This window comes from Ictidomys tridecemlineatus, chromosome 4, assembly GCF_052094955.1.
Source record: "Ictidomys tridecemlineatus isolate mIctTri1 chromosome 4, mIctTri1.hap1, whole genome shotgun sequence".
Classification (NCBI taxonomy): domain Eukaryota; kingdom Metazoa; phylum Chordata; class Mammalia; order Rodentia; family Sciuridae; genus Ictidomys; species Ictidomys tridecemlineatus.
In genome coordinates, this window is record NC_135480.1 from 190,383,941 (window position 1) to 190,402,058 (window position 18,118).

General features: G+C 41.5%; 1 protein-coding gene across 3 annotated transcripts; it reads left to right on the top strand.

The window, feature by feature from the left end:
- The first annotated feature begins 161 nt into the window (after positions 1-161).
- C4H9orf43 (chromosome 4 C9orf43 homolog) lies at positions 162-15,637 on the top strand. 3 transcript variants are annotated; one of them, XM_078047979.1, is made up of 12 exons: positions 162-302; positions 2,172-2,361; positions 2,468-2,618; positions 5,792-5,849; positions 7,467-7,564; positions 8,727-8,793; positions 9,969-10,126; positions 10,789-10,939; positions 11,262-11,322; positions 11,593-11,678; positions 11,908-11,995; positions 15,125-15,637. In XM_078047979.1, exons 2-12 carry the CDS (start codon positions 2,211-2,213, stop codon positions 15,364-15,366), a joined length of 1,311 nt encoding a protein of 436 aa, XP_077904105.1. In that variant the 5' UTR covers positions 162-302; positions 2,172-2,210; the 3' UTR covers positions 15,367-15,637. The 3 variants fall into 3 exon arrangements, with proteins under 3 accessions (XP_077904105.1, XP_077904106.1, XP_077904107.1); XM_078047980.1 differs by lacking the exon at positions 162-302 and adding an exon at positions 351-465; XM_078047981.1 differs by lacking the exon at positions 162-302 and adding an exon at positions 1,237-1,558.
- Positions 15,638-18,118: the final 2,481 nt, after the last annotated feature.

Sequence of the window (18,118 nt, forward strand, 5' to 3'; positions counted from 1 at the left end):
CGCTACGGTATGAGCCTTCCAGGCTTCCGTTCCATCCCACGTTGCCCACAGTACGTCCCACAGTGCCCCGCGCGTCAAAACCGCTCTCGGGCCCCAGCCCCGCCTCTATCTCAAATCGTTGGTGCTTCCGAAGTTTCCACACTACAGAGATTTTGGCCCACCAGGGCTTCCGTCCCATCCCGCGGTACTCGTTTCTCTCCTTATTTCATCACCACGTCTGGGAACTTTCTCATGAACCTAAGTGTGGCTCATCGAAGCTTCCGTCCGTTCCCCATCATGCTCTGTGCCGCTGCTAGGCGACGGTACGGCCAAGCGTGGGGGAAGGCGGGGCTACTTTGGTCAGAGGCGGGGCTTGGTGGGCGGGGCTACGGCCCCGCGGCGTTGCCCGCGCACGTTGTAGCCGGGGGTTCAGAATCTTAACTGTTTGTGGTCAGTTTTGGTCTCACGAAGCGATGGCGTTCTGGGGTCAGTCTTTCGCTAATGATGTTTTCCCTTGTTCGGAAGGAAGCGGGAAATTTTTTCAACTCTACGGGAGCGGATGTCTGTCCTTAATATTTTCTCCCCTCACAAGTTTGTGATAATAGTAAAAGAAAAATCTTACATTTTTTTCTTCCCCCAACGAGAATTGTTTTGCCAGCGCAGTGCTGATGCTGGCGGTGTCGCGATACACCTGATTAGACCCCGGTGCACCCTTCGGACTGGGCAAGTAGAGCGCCCAGCTGCCTATAATAATACAACGTCAAAAGCAACCCTTTAAAATCGTATTTAATTTTTAGTTCATTAAATTGTTAATCGTACATCTTTCCCAGTCAAAATCGTCACCAAGGTTTTGTAGTGGCGTTTTAAGTTTTATTATTTTCATATTAAATAAGTAAAAACTCTCACTCCCTCTGAGAACTAATGCTACTTTTTTTTTTTTCTGGAAACACATTGTCTAGAGACTTTTTTTTTTTTTTTGATGTAGACATGATTACACAGAAGAATTTCCCTATTAGGAGAAAAACAACAGAGCAAATGATGATAAATGGCAACTGGAACTACTTCCCTTAGAGACTATTGGGACTGGTGGGGGAACTCTGCACTTGGATAGAACACACTTGGTTTAAAGACATCAAAAGCTGCTCAGCTCCAGCCAGTTGCTGTCTAGTTGGAACTGGGTCTAGTGTTGTCAGATGTTTTGATCTCTAAGAGGAACCAGAAGTCTGGACATTATGGACTATTTCAGTTTTAAAATACTGGTTCAAAGTGCCAAACAAACTAAACAAGTCATAGGCTAGGTGTAATCCCAGGCCAACAGTTTGTTATCTTTGATCTAAGTTAGAAGTTGTTTAGGATAGGGAGTTTGTTAAAATATTTGTACCCTTTCTTTTTCTCCTTCATTAATCATTAGATGTCACCATCTACAGAAAGCTTTATCAGTTTACAATCAATGAAGTCACAGAAATGCTTTAGATGGCTCAAACCTTTGGAATTTATGCTTCATTTTTCAATATGCTATAATTCCCATGCAGACAAATAAAATACCAGCAAGGAATGGCTTTGCTCAAATAACAAATCGGTAGGTTTGCAGCTACTTCCGAAGCCTTTAGCTTTTCATTTACTGACTGTGTCCTACCTATATGCCAGACCTTTTAATATCCATCAACTAATTTTTCATAATGACTGTGAAACAGGCTATCCTCACTTTACAGGAAACTGAGGCTCAGTTTGGTTAAGTCCAAAGACACTCAGCTATTAAATGTCCAATTAGGAGAGCTTCTGAAGTCAATCTTTTTCCCTTCTCTTCCCTTCCCTGGAATTGAACCCAGGGGTGCTTTGCTACTGAGTGACATCTCCAGCACCCCCACCCTTTTAATTTGAGACACTGTTTTGCTAAATTGCTGAACAGCTGGCTTGGAATTTGAGATCCTCCTGCCTCAGTCTCCCAAGTAGCTGGGATTACAGGCATAGGCCACCACGCATGGCTGAAGTTGATCTGCTTTCAAACTCTTACTTTTGAACTCATGCTGAGATACTTTCATGCTTACTTGTTACTGAATCCTAAATTATCTTGTGACCACTATTTACCTATAGAGGTTCAATAGAAATATTTTATGATTTGAATGCAAACTAAGATTGACTACATAACTAGTGTGTAATATGCCCTAATCATGTGGTTGTTGATTATCCAGTGGGCTACAAAGCTGCAGGATTAGTCTTTGTCCTAAGCCATGGATTGGCCAGATGAGAGTCAATGGGATGAAACCACCTGCAACATGGCTATTTGTCAGCATCCGCAATGCTGGGCAGCTCTCCGAAGGATTGAGAGGGGCCATCCTCGAATCCTGGGCTCACCCTGCAAAACTTTTGTGAATATTGAAGGTGAATTAGCTAACCCCTGTCTTTTTCCTGAAGAGGTCCTTAAAGGGTTAATGTTTGACCACCTTTCTCCAACATGTTACATTTTTCTTCTGGTCTGCTTTCTCAGAGAAACTCCCAGTGCTCACCATTGTAAACATCTCAGATTCCTGCCTCCGGGCCAAGAGATGTGCTCATCAAGAATTGTCAAAATTTACCTTCACCAAGGCTCATCCTTTATTGTCTCAGTGCTCAAAGATTGATGCCAAATTCCAAGGCAGGTAAATTCTTCCTTTAACCAACTGTTGTCTCAAAATTCTAGATTGTGGGGATGCTGGGGATGTAGCTCAATGATGGAGTTGTTGCCTTATATGTACAAGGTCCTGGGTTCAATCCTCATCACTGAAAAGAAATTCTAGGTTGTGATTTCCCTTGCCCATGTAGTGGGTTTCGAGAAAGCTGGATTAAAAAGAAAGTATTAATTTGGTTTAAGAAGTGGTGGGTAGGCAATGGGAAACAAAGCATTTTTGCTTCTGTTTTGGGAGTTGGCTAATTTGTGGCTGTATTGGTTTGTACTTCATTACAAAGTACCATAGACTGTGTGGTTTAATTTTCTCACCGTTCTGGAGGCTGGAAGTTTGAGATTAAGGTGTCAGCAGGTTTGATTTCTTTTGAGATCTCTTTTCTTAGCTTGTAGAGATGGCTGTCTTCTCCTGTGTCTTCAGTGGTTTCCGTGTGTGTGTGTGTGTGTGTGTGTGTGTGTGTGTATGTGTGTGTGTGTGTGTGTTTGTGTGTGTGTGTGTCCCCTAATCATATAAGCATAACTGTCAGATTGGATTAGGGCCCACCATATGACCTCAATTTTCCTTCAATACCTTTTTTTTCTGGGGTACCAGAGATCAAACTCAGGGGCACTTAACCATGAATTGCATCCCCAGCCCTTTTTATTTTTAATTTTGAGACAGAATCTTATTAAATTGTTTAGGGCCTTGCTAAGTTGCTGAGGTTGGCTTTAAACTTGAAATCTTCTTGCCTCAGCCTCTCAAATTGCCTAGATTTTTCACCATGACTGACTTCATTATCTTTTTAAAGACCGTCCCTCCAAATATAATCACATTCTGAAGTATTTGGGTTAGGACTTAAACAGATAAACCTTGGGAGACACAGTTCAGCTCCTGTAGGTCATCAGGAAATGGGGTCCACAATACTGTCATCCTTAATTTTTGTTTTTAGGCATGGAACTTTTTATGAGTTCCTGGAGATAGAAAAATTGGCTTTTCTTTTTGGCTCACCTACAAAGTAAGCACCCAATCTTGTTAATATATGAAATCAAGCGACAAGTATCTGTGGAAAACAATAACTTTTATAATACAATGACCCTGTAGCCTGGAATCCAAGCACTAATGTTGGCCCTTACAGTGATTTCTTTTTTCCTGTTCCATGTAAGGAGTCCCTGTTGATTTTTCTTAGGCTAAAGGTGAAATAGGAAAAGGTCAGACTACTTTTAGGTTCTCTAGGACTTGGCCCCTAGGAAAAAGGCAGCATCTTCCAGCCAGGACCTGCAGTGTGTTTCACGTCCACCCAGACACACAACATACTTTCTCTCCTGCCATGCCCAGGTGTGCAATGTGCTGGTAGAGAGTGGCCTCTTCCAGTCAGTTCGAGGTTTCCTTGCATTATGGTTGGATGTGGAATATCCCTCAAAGACTCATATGTTGAAGGCTTGGTCCTCATGATAGCAGTGTTCAGAGGTAGGGCTTTGGGAAAGTAATTGGGTGATGAGAGCTAGAACCTCATCAGGGTGTTAATCCATTGATTCATGGCTGACTGGGCTATCAGGAGGTGGGGAAAACTGTAGGAGGTAGGATCTAGTCAAAGGGAGTGGTTCACTGGGGGTGTGCCTTATTTCCAGTCCCTTCCCCTCTCTCTACTTCTGACTGCCAGGAGATGACCGGCTTGGCCTTACTGCATCCTGCCGTCATGATGATCTGCCTCATCATAGCCTAGAGCTATGGACTGAGACCTCTGGCTGCTCTGGCTCCTCTTGCTCACAGTGCCTCTTCATTTACAGTAGATAGACGAAACCTGCCCATTGTGGAGCCTCTTTACTATCTGATTCTTCCAGTCATTGAGTCCCCTCTTCTCTGACACCAATTCTGCCTCAGAGCCATACTGATTTTTTATTTGTGTTTTTCTGCAACTGACATCCAACTTAAAAGCCCTCTTTCTTTTTTTTAATGTTTATTTTTTTTAGGTGTGGATGGACACAATACCTTTATTTAATTTATTTATTTTTATGTGGTGCTAAGGATTGAACCCAAGGCCTCACAATGCTCTAGGCAAGCATGTGCTACAAACCCAGCCCCTAAAGGCCCTCTTTCTAATGAAGACTGCTTCATTAAGTCCCTGGTGTGGCCTATATATGGCCCTGTGAGAGCCTGTCTTCCTGATGGACCTTGTCTCTCTCATGTTTCTCCCTTTCTTTTTTTTTTTTAAAGAGAGAGAGAGACAGAGAGAGAGAGAGAGAGAGAGAGAGAGAGAGAGAGAGAGAGAGAGTGTCTGAGAGAGAGAGAGAATTTTAGTATTTATTTTTTTAGTTTTTAGGTGGGCACAACATCTTTGTTGGTATGTGGTGCTGAGGATTGAACCCGGGCCGCACACATGCCAGGCGAGCGCGCTACCGCTTGAGCCACATCCCCAGCCCCTCTCCCTTTCTTTTTAAGTAGGTTCCAGCCACGTTGTTGTTTCTGTTTTTCAAATATTTCACACTGCCTGCCTCAGGGTTCATAGACCCACTATTTCCTTTGGGTGGAATAGTTTCCCTTAGAGTAGAAATATCATCCATCAAACAATAACTCTACATTACCTTTCTTCCTCTCAGCTGGGTAATCTCTATTCTATTTTCTGTCTCTTTGAATTTGCTTATTCTAGGTAGTTCATGTAAGTGGAATCATTCAGTATCTGTATTTTTGTATTTGTCTTCTTTCACTTGGCACAGTGTTTTCAAGGTTCATTTATATTGTACCACCTATCAGAATTTCAGGGTTTTTTTGATACTTGGGATTGAACCCAGAGACACACCAGCCAGTTCTTTTAGTTTTTTATTTTGAGACAGGGTCTTTCTAAATTCTCAAGGCTGGCCTCCAATTAGAAATCCTTCTGCCTTAGCCTCCTGGGTAGCTTGGATTACAGACATGTTGTGCCACCAGATGTGGCCTAGAATTTCATTACTTTTCAAAGAGTGTGAGAGACACAGGCTATGAATTTAGTTTGATGCAACAAACAATTGAAGTATTTGCAGTGTGCAATGTCTGTTAAGAGCCTCTACATTCATTTGGTTAGTATTAAACCCCAGGTTTCCCATAGATAAGTAGAAGGGTTTCTCTCACAACTCTAATTGTGTCATTCCAATGTCTTTTGTGTCTCTGTTTCATGTTTCAAATTAATTTTTTAGGCATTGGAAAGGTTTACCTGACAAAAGATTGATCAGCTCTGCTAAGAGATCTTCCAAAGTAAGTATAAACTAAAAAGGTGCTTTCCTCAACATTTTCTTTTTATCAGTGGGAATATTTTATTACTTTTAACATTATTTTTCAGGATGACTGCAATCTCAACAATAATAATAATGATAATAACTGTCTAGTTTGGGGCCCTTATTATATGCTGGGCCTGGTGCTAATGACTTTATATGTTATATTGTCTTCAGGAATCCTAGGCACAAGTGGGATTGATATGTGGAGATGTGGTGTAGGTGAGAATTTTCTGTCTCTATCCTGTGTAGGTTCAGCTTCTAACATAAACATTGGCATCTCATAGTCAGGGTTGTTTGAACAGTAAAATGTCAGACCTAAAATGGGCCTTAAGGTCATCTAATCTGATGATTTTCAGACTTTTAAAAGTTTAATATGTGGTAAAAAATAAATTTTGCAATGAAAGTTTCCTAGAGTAATTCTTACTCTAGATGTATATGTGAGAGTGCTGATATTTTCTTTTCTATTCTATTTAATTTTTAAACAGTTTGGGCCTTGATTAACCAAATTTGATTGTATGACCTATGAATAATTGCAGTTATAGTTTAAAAAACATTATGGTCTGTCTCATATATCTTATAGGTAAGGAAACTGAATTCTAAATGGGAAGTGTGTTGCTGAAGCAGTTGGCAAGTAAGAGGAAAATTAATGCAAAATTAGAACTTTAGGAAGAAAGACTGACTCTCTCCCACTTGCATGAAGTTTAAAATCCTACTGGATGCCCTTTATTATTATTTTTTCATGAGATGTGTTTCTATTCAGTGTCTTGTGGTGGTTAATGTAAAACACTAAGAGATGGTAGATGGTTTGAATGAACAAATCACTTTACCTCTAACCTCTTTAGAATAAGAGAGTTAGGTTTAATTATTTCTAAATTAATTATATTAATAGGTATACATGAATATGAATCTAAATTCAAAAGGCATTAGGAGCTTATAATGAAAAGGATTCTCCTTTTTTCCCCTCAAGCCAATCAGTTCATTTTCTCAGGGCAACCTTATTTTTAATTTTTTTTGAGGGAGTATATATCTTAGAAGGAATAGGGATCAGATGATCAATAAGGTTTCCTTGAGCCCCAGTGTTGTAGGATCCTAAATCATTAGATGTGAGAAGAATTAATACTTCAACTTTTTTTGTAGATGCCTCTAATTGTAGACAGGGTATAAATAAAAGTAGAAAATTTGGTTCTGTGTGTACTAGTTCTCTCGATGTTCCCCAAATGCTGATGGTATTATCTGCAGGGGATCTCAGTCTTAGGAGTGGAGAAGGAAGAGTGAGTGGTGTTCCCCTAAGTAAACTTCAAGGCACCCTCAAGGGGATAGTGTTGGAAGTTGCTAAATTCCACTCTAATGTCATAGGGAAGCAGGGAGATTATTCATTTAAAGATGCTTACAGAGGACCTGTACTGAAACCTGGTGAAGTAGTTTGTTTTGTGGAAGAATATTATGAAGATATTTGGGGAATGGGAAATGTCTTTTTATCATCTTCTAGGCTGCAGAACTTTTTAGTTACCATGGTAATTCAGCCCTTAGTCTGATACTGAATACAGGCAGGAGCCCGACAACTCAATCATACATAGCCTTTATATCCTTCTTTTAGCTTCCAGTGTTAAATTTGAATGAGACAAAACTTCCTTGTCCTGAAGGTGTCAGAAATATGGTTGTAATCTGGATTCCAGAACCAGAGAAGAATGTGAGGTGAGTATCAGGTTAGAACTTGGTGTACCTTTGATATTTGTGTCTTACAAATCCCTGAATCCTCTGCAGGCCTCTTTTTTGTGATTTCCCTTTTAGCTACTTCACTGCAAGTAGTGGGAGAACAGCAGAGAAGGTGACTGTGGTCTCTTGCTTCTGCCTCTTACTACACTGGAGTTGTTTTATGCGGTGAAGCTTCTCTTTATCAAATTTTACTTGGCAGTAAATAGCATACAATATAGGGTCTAGTTTATTTGTGTGGTTTGATTAAAGATTAAAATGCTTTCTATTAGTGTTTCTTATTAGCTCTCTCAGCAACTCGTAAAATCACTCAGTGAAGCATAGGAACCTCTGATCTCCACCCTAAGGCCTAGGATAGTGGTACAAAATGAATACCATATAGGACCTGTATACAAAGCAGAGCAAGACAAAGATCATTTGGTGAAAGTTCAAAGATTTGCTAGTGTTGATAACCGTGGGGATATATTTGTGATCTCTGAGGCTTTTGGATTCTTAAGTGATTGTTTGAATTAGTTCCTTTCCTTTCTTCTTTTTGTGGTACTGGGGATCAAACTCAGGGCCTTACGCATTTGAGAAAAGCACTTCCTTGAGCCACACCTCAAGCCCTGAAATATAGGGCTAGTAGCCAGCTCCGTGAGACAATCAGAAGCCAGGGCTCCTTGTAGCTTTCGGGCCACTTTCTTTGCCCCATGGCTTCTGTCTTCCAAGATGCTTCATAGGTGCCTTTTAAGGTCTTATTTTAAGGTCTAGCATGTCCATTTCCCAGACAAGAAGGAGGAAAGAGAATAGAGCAAGAAATACTTTTTGAGTTCTTTCTCTGGCTTCGCAGTGAGGATCCAGAGAAGAATCTTATAGATTTGGTCCTTGTGCTCCTTGAGCCACATGGAGGAGTCAAACATCACAAACATACATATATCATTTCTAATTTATATTCACTATAAAAGTAAATTACTAGGTTGTGAGAATGTTGGGGACCTAATTTAGATGTGTGAGTGAGGAGTCTTTTTTAGCAATAGATACTTTTGAGCTCCCAACCAGCCATCTTTGAGTACTTACCAGAAAGGTAGACTTTTCATTATTCATAGTGACCTGGGTGCTTTGGCTTAAGATGTCTGAGAAAAAGTGTGGTTATTCTTATTTCAAGCTTAGCTAAGAAGACACATACTTTCCCCAGCCAGGATGAGAAGGAGGAAAGAAAGAAATTGGCAGTGGTGAGTTTGATTTTTTTTCTATTTTACCTAGCTGCTTTATTTTTTATTTCCACATAAGTTCAAACTCGTAATGAATTCTTCAACAAACATATGTTGTACCCATGTTACCTGAATGCAGTTTTATCTTTTATAAAATCCAGTAAACTCTTACTCTGGCATTTGGATGTTTGTTAATGCTATTTGTTGTGTCTTGAAAAACTTTCTTATTTTTGAAAAAAAATTTCTCTTAAGATGTGCAGATGCTTTGGACTTACTATAATTTCATCAGCATACAGGGATTTCTCCTTGGACCCCTTTAGTCTGCTCCAGTCAGAGCTGGTTGTTCTCTATGTTCACACTTACTATCCTTGGATCATTCCCAACATCTTCCTAGGGATTCCCTTTGCTTCTTTTTAATTCTGTATGACTTGGTAAATTCCATGTATGTGAGTTTGATTTTTGTCCCAACCCTCACGACGTTCCTCTGTATGGTTTATTTTTGTCTTCCTTTCTAGTCTCCCCGACCCTCACCTTTGTTTTCTCTCTGAATGAACAGAATCTGCAGAAGAAAACCCTGCTTTAGGAATATTAACCAAACTTCTTCAGACTCCTTTTCCTAAGTGTTCTCTGTAGGGAAGTAAAAGAGCTCCTTGAAGAGGTGACAGGAGGATCTGTTGGGTAGTCAGGGGAACTTATTGGTTAGTTAAAAACTGAGCCAAAATGTGATGGAATAAAATTCCAGTGGTCCAGGAGTTAAAAGACCTGGGCTTCCAACTCTAACTCTACCACTTATGGGTAAATGCGACATTGAGTAAGTGGCAGAGTCATAGATCACTGTGTCCAGGAGTGTACTGTCCTGGTCCATTTCAGTCATCGTTGACATCCCTGTGCCTGGCACATAGATAGACAATACTTATTTATTAGTTTGATGAATGAGTAAATTATTACCCCTTTGGAAAATCAAAACAATGAAAACAATTAAGCTCTGTATGATCCAAGTACAATAATAGGGTTGAGAGCCTGTGAGGGGAGAATGGAGTGACCCTCATGGTGGAGAGGATGTGGGAATGGCTAGAATGGGACTGGAAACAAGGAGTTTCACATGTCAGGCTGGAATATTGTTAGAAGAAATGGGCTCAAAGAGAGTTCTTTAGAGAGTTCCTTCTGTTTTTTTTTTTTTTTTTCTTCTCTTGCAGGGAAACAAACCACCTCTGGATCACTCTGAAAGGAAGCACACAGAGATGCAGCTGAGATTTCCAGATGTGATGGTGCCGCCCCCCTCCCCAGTTCACTCTTTTGAATCCATACTTGGCTGGAGCAAATTTGCCATGCTGCCTCAGGATCTACTAAAGGAGTGAGTGTCATGGAGGCCTGGGAGAGAACAGAGTCCCTGCTTGTCACTGAAGCTAAGAAGAACCTAAGGATGTGCTCTTTCTGAGTAGGACAGGGAGCAAAGTGTTTTCCTGTTTGCTTACTGAACTATTAGTTTCATCAACAGGTAGTGATGACAGTGATCAACTGCCACCATCTACCAAGCACCTGCCATCTACCAGCCCCTGGGCTAAGTTCATTACCTGACTCTCATTGAAACCCCCACAGGAGATACTAGATGAATTATGGATAAGTGGGAGGCAAAATGGTGTATGTGGTTTGGAATGTGACAGGCTTTGGAGTCAGTATGGAAACTGACTTGGTAAATTTTGGTAATTTATTTCATTTCTTTGAGCTTTGTTTTCTTTGTATGCAAAATGGGTATTATAATACCTGTCTCCCGGGTGTTGTAAGGATTCAGTGGTATAATGCATATGAGCCTGATGTAGGGCAAATATTTAATGAACACAGCTGTGCTTATCACAGAAGCATATGAAAGGTGTTACCGAATGAGTCCCTGTTGGCACAGACCTTTCCAGAACCAAAGAGGAAATGTCTTGGGATTTAGAGCCCATTACACTCTTCCTTGTCAGTGGCACAGACTGGGAAGAGCTGCTGCTGACTGACTGTCTCTGTCCCCTTCAGCCTTTTATCAGATGGAGGGAAAACCGTGCCTTGTCCGGAGACGAAGATACAATTGGCCATGATGAAAAAGAAGCTTCCCCTGGAAAAGAACCGACCCGAGAGTGCACTTTCTTCTAAGATGTTTCTGACTATACACCGCCTCACCTTGCAAGTAAGAGCCATGGCGCCCCAGAAAAAGAGGCCTGCATGAAAATCCAAAGTCGTGTCCTCCTTTCTCTGCTGCCTTTGCTCTTTCACCTGTGTCCCAGAAGTCTGGGCTCTATGTAGGTGGATGCCAGTGTGTGTGGGGTACTTGAGAAGAGCATGTTCTGTTTCCCACGCCTTTCTCTTCCTTGCCATCCCCCCCCCCAACCCCCGCCATGCTATGCAGCAGAACACTGGGTTCTCAAATGTGCTCGTTGACTAGATGAAAAAATGCATTGGGGGAAAGGAAAGGAACCACAGCAGAGCTTTTCTTCTTCTCCTTCCTCTAGACACCAACATTAAGATATTCTGAACATTTGAAGAAATTACATTGTAACCTGCAGGGAGAAGGTAAATTTTTTGTTACTACTGGATTTCCAGGTACTGCTTCCCCTCAGCCCACATATCTCTTACTTTAACTTGGTCCCAATTCAGTTATGTTGGTTGTTAACAGTCACATGGGGTTACATGTAGGACTCAGGAAACTGTTTTCAGGAAGGAGCCATCCAGAGGGGGTGAGAGAGTCACTGTAGTGGGGTGGGGAGGTCAGAGCAGGTGGCTAGAGAGGCTGGGGACTGTTGGTGAGAAATGTAATATAATTGTTGGTTCTCTGATCACTAGATTACAGAAAGCAGCAGCAACATCAGCAGCAGCAGAAGAAGAAAAAGAAGAAGAAGAGGAAGGTGAAAACACCTACTAAGAAAAAGGTAGGGTGACAGTGAGGGAAGCACTGGCACTTGCTGGCCGGGAGAAGTCAGTGCAGGCTGGAATGGAGGGAGTGTCTGCACGGAGGGATTCTGCCTGTCCGCTTTCTGGTTGTGAAAGTAACATTCCTATCTGGTTGAAGGTGTTAAGTTCCTTCTTTTCAACTACTTTTGCAAAAGTTTTCTTTACTTCCCAAAGTCCTAATTCAGTTCCTCCTTATATGGGTTTCAGGAGGCTACAGAGAAAGCCACGAGTGACCCAGGGAGCCAGACGACTGCACAGAAGCATTCCATTTCCATCAATCTTAATCGTCTCCATGGTAAGGAGAACACATGCTCGGTTGAGTGATGGAATCCCAGGACGTAGCTGAGGCCAGAAAAGTCAACACATTTTGTCATTTGGAGACCTGCCTTTGTCAGGCACATGGAACTGAAATGCTTAGTCTGGCTGGCTGGTCTACACATCATCCTTCCATCAAGTATTTACTAAGATGTCTGCTTCACGTGGGGATTTGAGAGCTGACTATGAGCATGAGTTATGGTCATTTTTTTCCTCAGATTCTATCTTAGAAAAGACTGGCTTGAGGATCAAAGGTGGGCACAAGCCCATGTTATCAGCAAAATCCTTGAGAATTTATTGGCCAATAAGGCAGGGAATAGCTGGGGTTCCTCACAAAGGCCCCTGGAGAATCCTAAGGAAGCAGAATTCCAGAGCCCTCTGGCTTCCTTGCAATAGGCTGGAGAGTTAAGGAACCTCAGGCTGAAAGCAGCACATCCAGGAGGCAGCGGCCAGTTCCCAACAGGCAGCCCTTCCCTCTGCTCTTCATGCTGGAGGCAGGAATGGATATCTCCCCCTTTGGAGCCTTTATCTTGTCTGACCAGAGGGATATGGTTAATCCTGTCCCTCTGACATTTCTCAGCTTGAGTGGAGAGTGGGAAGGAGGGTGGAAGTCTCCCCTTAAACCTTGTAAGACTATTCTGCTCTACTCAGACTGGACCTTGCTGGCTCTAACTTGAAAACAACTGTTTAATCATGAGAGCTCATTGTCTAATCATGGGGCACTGAGAGGGCTCAGGTGAAATGTCTCCTGAGAAGGATGCTGCCCTTGCTTTACTTCCCATCCCACTATACTCTCTGATACCAAGATGTCCTCTAACCCAAAGATTCAAGAAGATTCTAAAGCTTCACATGGAAGGTGGAAAAATCAGGGCTGTAGCCCAGGGTGGGAGGTAACTTGTCCAAGGTTAGTGTCTATTCAGAATGATCACTGCCTCTCCCCCGAATTCCATTCTGGTGCCCCGCCCCACCATGCCCACTACTTGCCCCCTCTTCCTAATGCCTCCAATAGGAGCCGTTTGTCTTGGGTGACCATTTTGAGTCATGTTCTTAGAGCAATGACCTGTCTTCACTGAGTTGAAAAGGGCTTTCCAGAAGAGATTTTTAATTGGATCTTAAATAGGTTTAAGAGTTTTCCCAATGTGAAAAAGAACTCCTGGAAGTGAGACTATCTTGTACAAAGGCACCTTGGAGGAGCATGGCTACTCAGAGAATATCCGGAAGTTCTCTGTGGCTGTAGTATTTAAGGGAGAGTGGTAAGTCAGGCTAAAGAGGTGGGTAGGGACTTATGTAGATTGAAAAGGCATTCAGCCTTTATACTTCAGGGTAGTGGTCTCCACCTTTACCACACACTGAAACCAACTGGTAAGTTTTAAAAACTCTCAACACCCAGGTTATACCCCAGACAGATCAGAATTTCTGGTGCTGGGAACCAGGCCTCACTGTCTTTTAAAGGCTCCTCGGTGCTTCCAGTGTGTAGCTACAGTGAGAAGCAGAACTGATAGGAGCCTGCCAAAGGGCTATCTTTAGCACACCTCTGCTGGAAGCTTGGAAGATGTTTGTTTAGAGAAGGGGGGATTCAGAAAGGAAAGGACGAATGCTTCAGGGACTAGTTGAGGGAAACGGCCAATGCCAAAGAAACATAAAGCAAGAGACTTTTATTTTTATTTATTATTTTTTTGGTTTTTGTTTGTTAGAAGTCAATGTGGGCCAAGAAGGTGAATCATGTTCTAGTAAGAGTATTCATAAACTGTGAAAGGTGGGGTTACTGTTTCTTTGCTGCTATTGTGTGTAGATAAGTACCTCTTAGGTTTCTTGGAGGAATTCTGGGTCTTTTAACACAATTTTTCTGTAATTCTGTAATAGATGTAGTTATAGCCCTAGTTAAATATAATTACAAATAGAATTCATAAGGCCTTACACAATGTATGCATATTTAAATACCATATGATAAGCATGCACAATTTTATATGTTAATTTAAAAAATTGGAGATTTAGAAAATGGCCAATGCCAAAAAGAAAGCCTAACACTCTTTCACTGAAGCTTGGAAGATGTTTGTTTAGAGAAATCATCAGGGTTTGTCCTTATCTGGAATGGGGAGTCACTTATAGACCATGGGTCAATTAGAAGCCCAACAATGATATATGAGATGCTGATAAGGAGACTGAATTGACTGGGTGGTCTATAGGTCATAGAGCTTGGCTAGGTCAGGAGAGTGACATGAAATAGTAACAGTAGATGGAGAAAAAAGGAACAACTTTGAAAAAGGTGAATTTCCAACAAACTGTGTAAGGTCCCAGTTTATGTATAACCAACCTGAAGCACAAGCCAAAGTGATTTGCTATTTTTTCTCTCCTTCCTCTTTTTTTTTTAGGCTCCAGAGGTAGAATCACACATGCTAGGCAAGTGCTCTACCATTGTTGTTTGAGCTTATTGACAACATAGAAATTACTTTTGTAGGTGATGGGACTAGAACTAAAATAGTGTGACTTCTGCTACCTTTTATTGATCAAAGAAGTCAGAGGTTGGACCTCTCTAAGTCAGAGGTCCAACCCAAATTCAGAGGAGTGGAAATAGACTGCATCCCTTGATGGAAGAAACCGCATGCTCATATGGGATGGGAGGAGCTGTTGGCAGCCATCTTTGGAGGCAGTCTGCCTTTAGTTGACTGCTGGGAACACAGAGAAGTGGGTTCTGGCTTCATCTGGTCATTCCAGGGGGCAAAGAATGTGTGTAACTTCTCTTCATTCCTAGGAGGTAGGTCTCTGTCCCAATTTCTCCAAGACAAGAACCTTTTAGAAAAATCCTTTTAGTTCCTTATACCTACCCAGTGAATTTTATGATTCCATAAGGAGACTAAAGATGGATGATTTGAAGGACTTCCTGAATTTCCTCACCACTATGGGAAGTAAGTTATTAGGGTGGAGGAATTTTAGTAGGTGACTGAGGATAGGAGAACTGAACCTGTGTTAACTAAAATGGCTTGGGGACCCACTCCTCATCCTTTAGCGTGGTCCTGAAGACACCCACCCCTTTTTTTTTCTGTGATCCAGTTTCACAGTTTTTTGGGAGAAGGTTACATGTGCAATTAATGGCTGGGTCTTCTCTTAGGTCCTGAAATATCTGAGGCAGAAGCCACTTACAAGGACGTTAGTGCTCCAGAGGAGGCTGTTCTGGAAGGTCCAGTTGCCAGTGGACAGAACATTTCAGGACAAATGACTGGAGAAAGCTGGAACCCTGAGCTCAAACTACCGAGGACTCTTCAGCCCACTGATGACGAGAATGAGAAGAACCAGCCCTCTGGGGCACAGAGTTGGAAGTCTCTGCAGACAGAAGTTGAAGGCATCACTTAGGCCAGCCTTATCAGATACCTCAGATACCAGGTGTCTGAGGATAGTGACCTTTGACATAGGGTAGAAAAATGAGGGGAATTCTGTTCCAGAGGCTTCACCAGGGCCTGAGTTTAGAGATTTTTCATTTACTTCTATTGGCCTCTAAAATATGTGAGGGAGAAGAAACCCTTTTAAACGTAGGTGACTTCTCCATTGGGAAGGTCCATTGAAACGTAGGTGACTTCTCCACTGGGGAGAATAATTTTAATGATTAAACACAACTGCTTCTCAATCAGAAGACTCATTCTCTGTTTCTTAGTGTCTGTTTTTTGGGTTACTCTTATATTTTCTTTGAAACTCTGAAAGGTTTCCAGTTGAGGAAGCTGAATTTGGCCTATGCACACCCCCATGATAGTTCTAGATTTCCCCCACATTCTCTGGAAATTGTTTATTTTGTAGATTGGGTCCATAGCGTTATTAAATAATACTCACTGGGTCCTTATGTATGTGGTACTGGGTATTCCTTGGAAGAGCTTATCACTTCAGTTTCTAAGGAATTGAGTCTACAGGGAAGTTTCAAGAATACTCAAAGATTTAGAATCCCAGAGCCTCAGGAGTCCTATAGTTCAGTTTTTAGAAGGATTTTCTTTTCATGTTTCAGTCTTTAAAAAACTTTTATATTTAGTAGAATTTCACAGCTGCATAAAGGTTAAAGAGAATAATATTATGGAACTCTCACGTTCATGGTACCTGAAACATGGTCAGGAAAGGCTCTTGAGCTGCCCCATGCTATAGAAAAGCCTGCACTGACCCTTTTCTGGCCACATTGCTCCTTAAGGAGAAAGAAGTCGGCAGGGGCACAGGTTCCTCATAGAAACTGTATCTCTTCTTGAATTTTGCACCTGGCATCTGGAACCCTAAAATTCCCTGCCTAGATGGCCTCACCCCTACTTCTGTGACCTGTGTAGTACCCTTTCCTGGGTCCACTCTCCCCAGGGCAGCCTGCCCTGACAGTGTGAACACCACTGGGTTTGGAGTAGCAGAGAGGAAGCTGTTTAAAGGGGGGTGGGCCTACAGCTTGGACATGGGGACAGGGGTCTCTGTCTGTGGGGTTCTTCCCAATACAAGTGAGAGCTGGAATGAGAAGGGTGGACCATGGATAGTGGCTGGTTCTTTTCATGCTGCATTTCAGGTGTCGAATCTCAAAGAATCTGTGAATTCTGAATGAACCTGGCTTTTGGGGTCATAAAGGTATACTGGTCAAGGTGGGAGAATAGAATATGTTTATTTTAACAATTTGTAGCTTGATTTATAAGTATTTTAAAAAATATTTTCAGGGCTAGGGTTGTGGCTTAGTGGTAGAGTGCTTGCCTAGCACGTGCTGTGCGAGGCCCTAGATTCGATCCTCAGCACTACATAAAAATAAATAAATAAAGGTATAAGAAAAATTTCAGTTGTAGATAAATACCTTTATTTTATTTATTTTTATGTGGTGCTGAGGATAAAACCCAGTGCCTCACATGTACTAGGCAAACACTCTACCATTAAGCTACAACCCCAGCCCTATTTATAAGTTTTAAATGTATACAAATGGTTAGTAGACTTGATTTTGTATTTCTTTGGAGGGGGGTAGTGGGGATTGAACTCAGGGGCACTCAACCACTGAGCCACATCCCTAGCCCTATTTTGTGTTTTATTTAGAGACAGGATCTCACTGAGTTGCTTAGCATCTTGTTTTTGCTGAGGCTGGCTTTGAATTCACAATTCTCCTGCTTCAGCCTCTTGAGCCGCAGGGATTACAGGCATGTGCCACTGTGCCCAGCTTTGATTTTGTATTCTTATCCTGAGTCTTGTCATAGGTAGGGTTGGGCCTGCACATATCATTGGGAGAAATTTTAAGGAAGGAGAATTTAACACTACTATTTAGAGGTCATTAGCTTATCTGAGACTTAAAAAAAATTATTTATTTTTATTTTTTGGTGCTGGGGATCAAACTCAGGGCCTCACACACCATAAGCAAGAATTCTACCACTGAACTGTGTCCGAGCCCTGTATTGCATTTTAAAGGTGAGATCAGTGAGGCTAAGAGAGAATGTGACTTTACTGAGGTCATCATCTGGGAAGTGGTGAAGCTGGGTGACTTGAATCTGGGATGCCTAGTACCAGGTAGGAGTTCCCTTCAGCATGCTACTTCTCTCTTACTTCATCTCCAGAACGACATTTGATTGTTCATCATTATGTTTAATTAGGGACTGGCTGACTTTTCTTCTTGCTGGGTTACTGGTCTGCTCCAATAAAAAATTAATGTGTGTTCCAGGGTGGCAGCTCTTTTTTTTTTTTTTAAATCAGGAAAACTGGAAACATACAAAAATAATGAGCTCTCACATGCCCATTCCATACAATTATCAATTTATAGCCAATCTTGTATCATTCTCACCCTTCCTAGATTATTTGAAGAAAAGCTGTTTTATCCTTAAATATTTTACTAGTATCTTAATAGAAAAGTATTAAAAATAACCAGAATTATTTCATAACAAAAAATTAATAGTTGTTTAATCAAATTATATCCAAATTTCCCTGTCTTCTAAAGTTTTTATTTTTATACCTGGTACATTCAAATTAGAATCCAAACAAGGTCCATAAATTGCATTTGACTGATATGCTGTAAAAATCTCTGAATTTATAGGTTCCTCACACCATGTGACCTAACTATACAATTCCTCAGTATTTATCTTAAAGAATAAAAGCTAACATACTATAGTTATAAATGCAT

Excerpts from the sequence above, each read along its gene's own strand:
- C4H9orf43 (XM_078047979.1), top strand. The coding sequence starts at position 2,211 with ATGGATTGGCCAGATGAGAGTCAATGGGATGAAACCACCTGCAACATG. Across the intron at positions 2,362-2,467 it reads AACTTTTGTGAATATTGAAG|AGAAACTCCCAGTGCTCACC; the intron begins GTGAATTAGCTA and ends CTGCTTTCTCAG. Across the intron at positions 10,940-11,261 it reads TACACCGCCTCACCTTGCAA|ACACCAACATTAAGATATTC; the intron begins GTAAGAGCCATG and ends TCCTTCCTCTAG.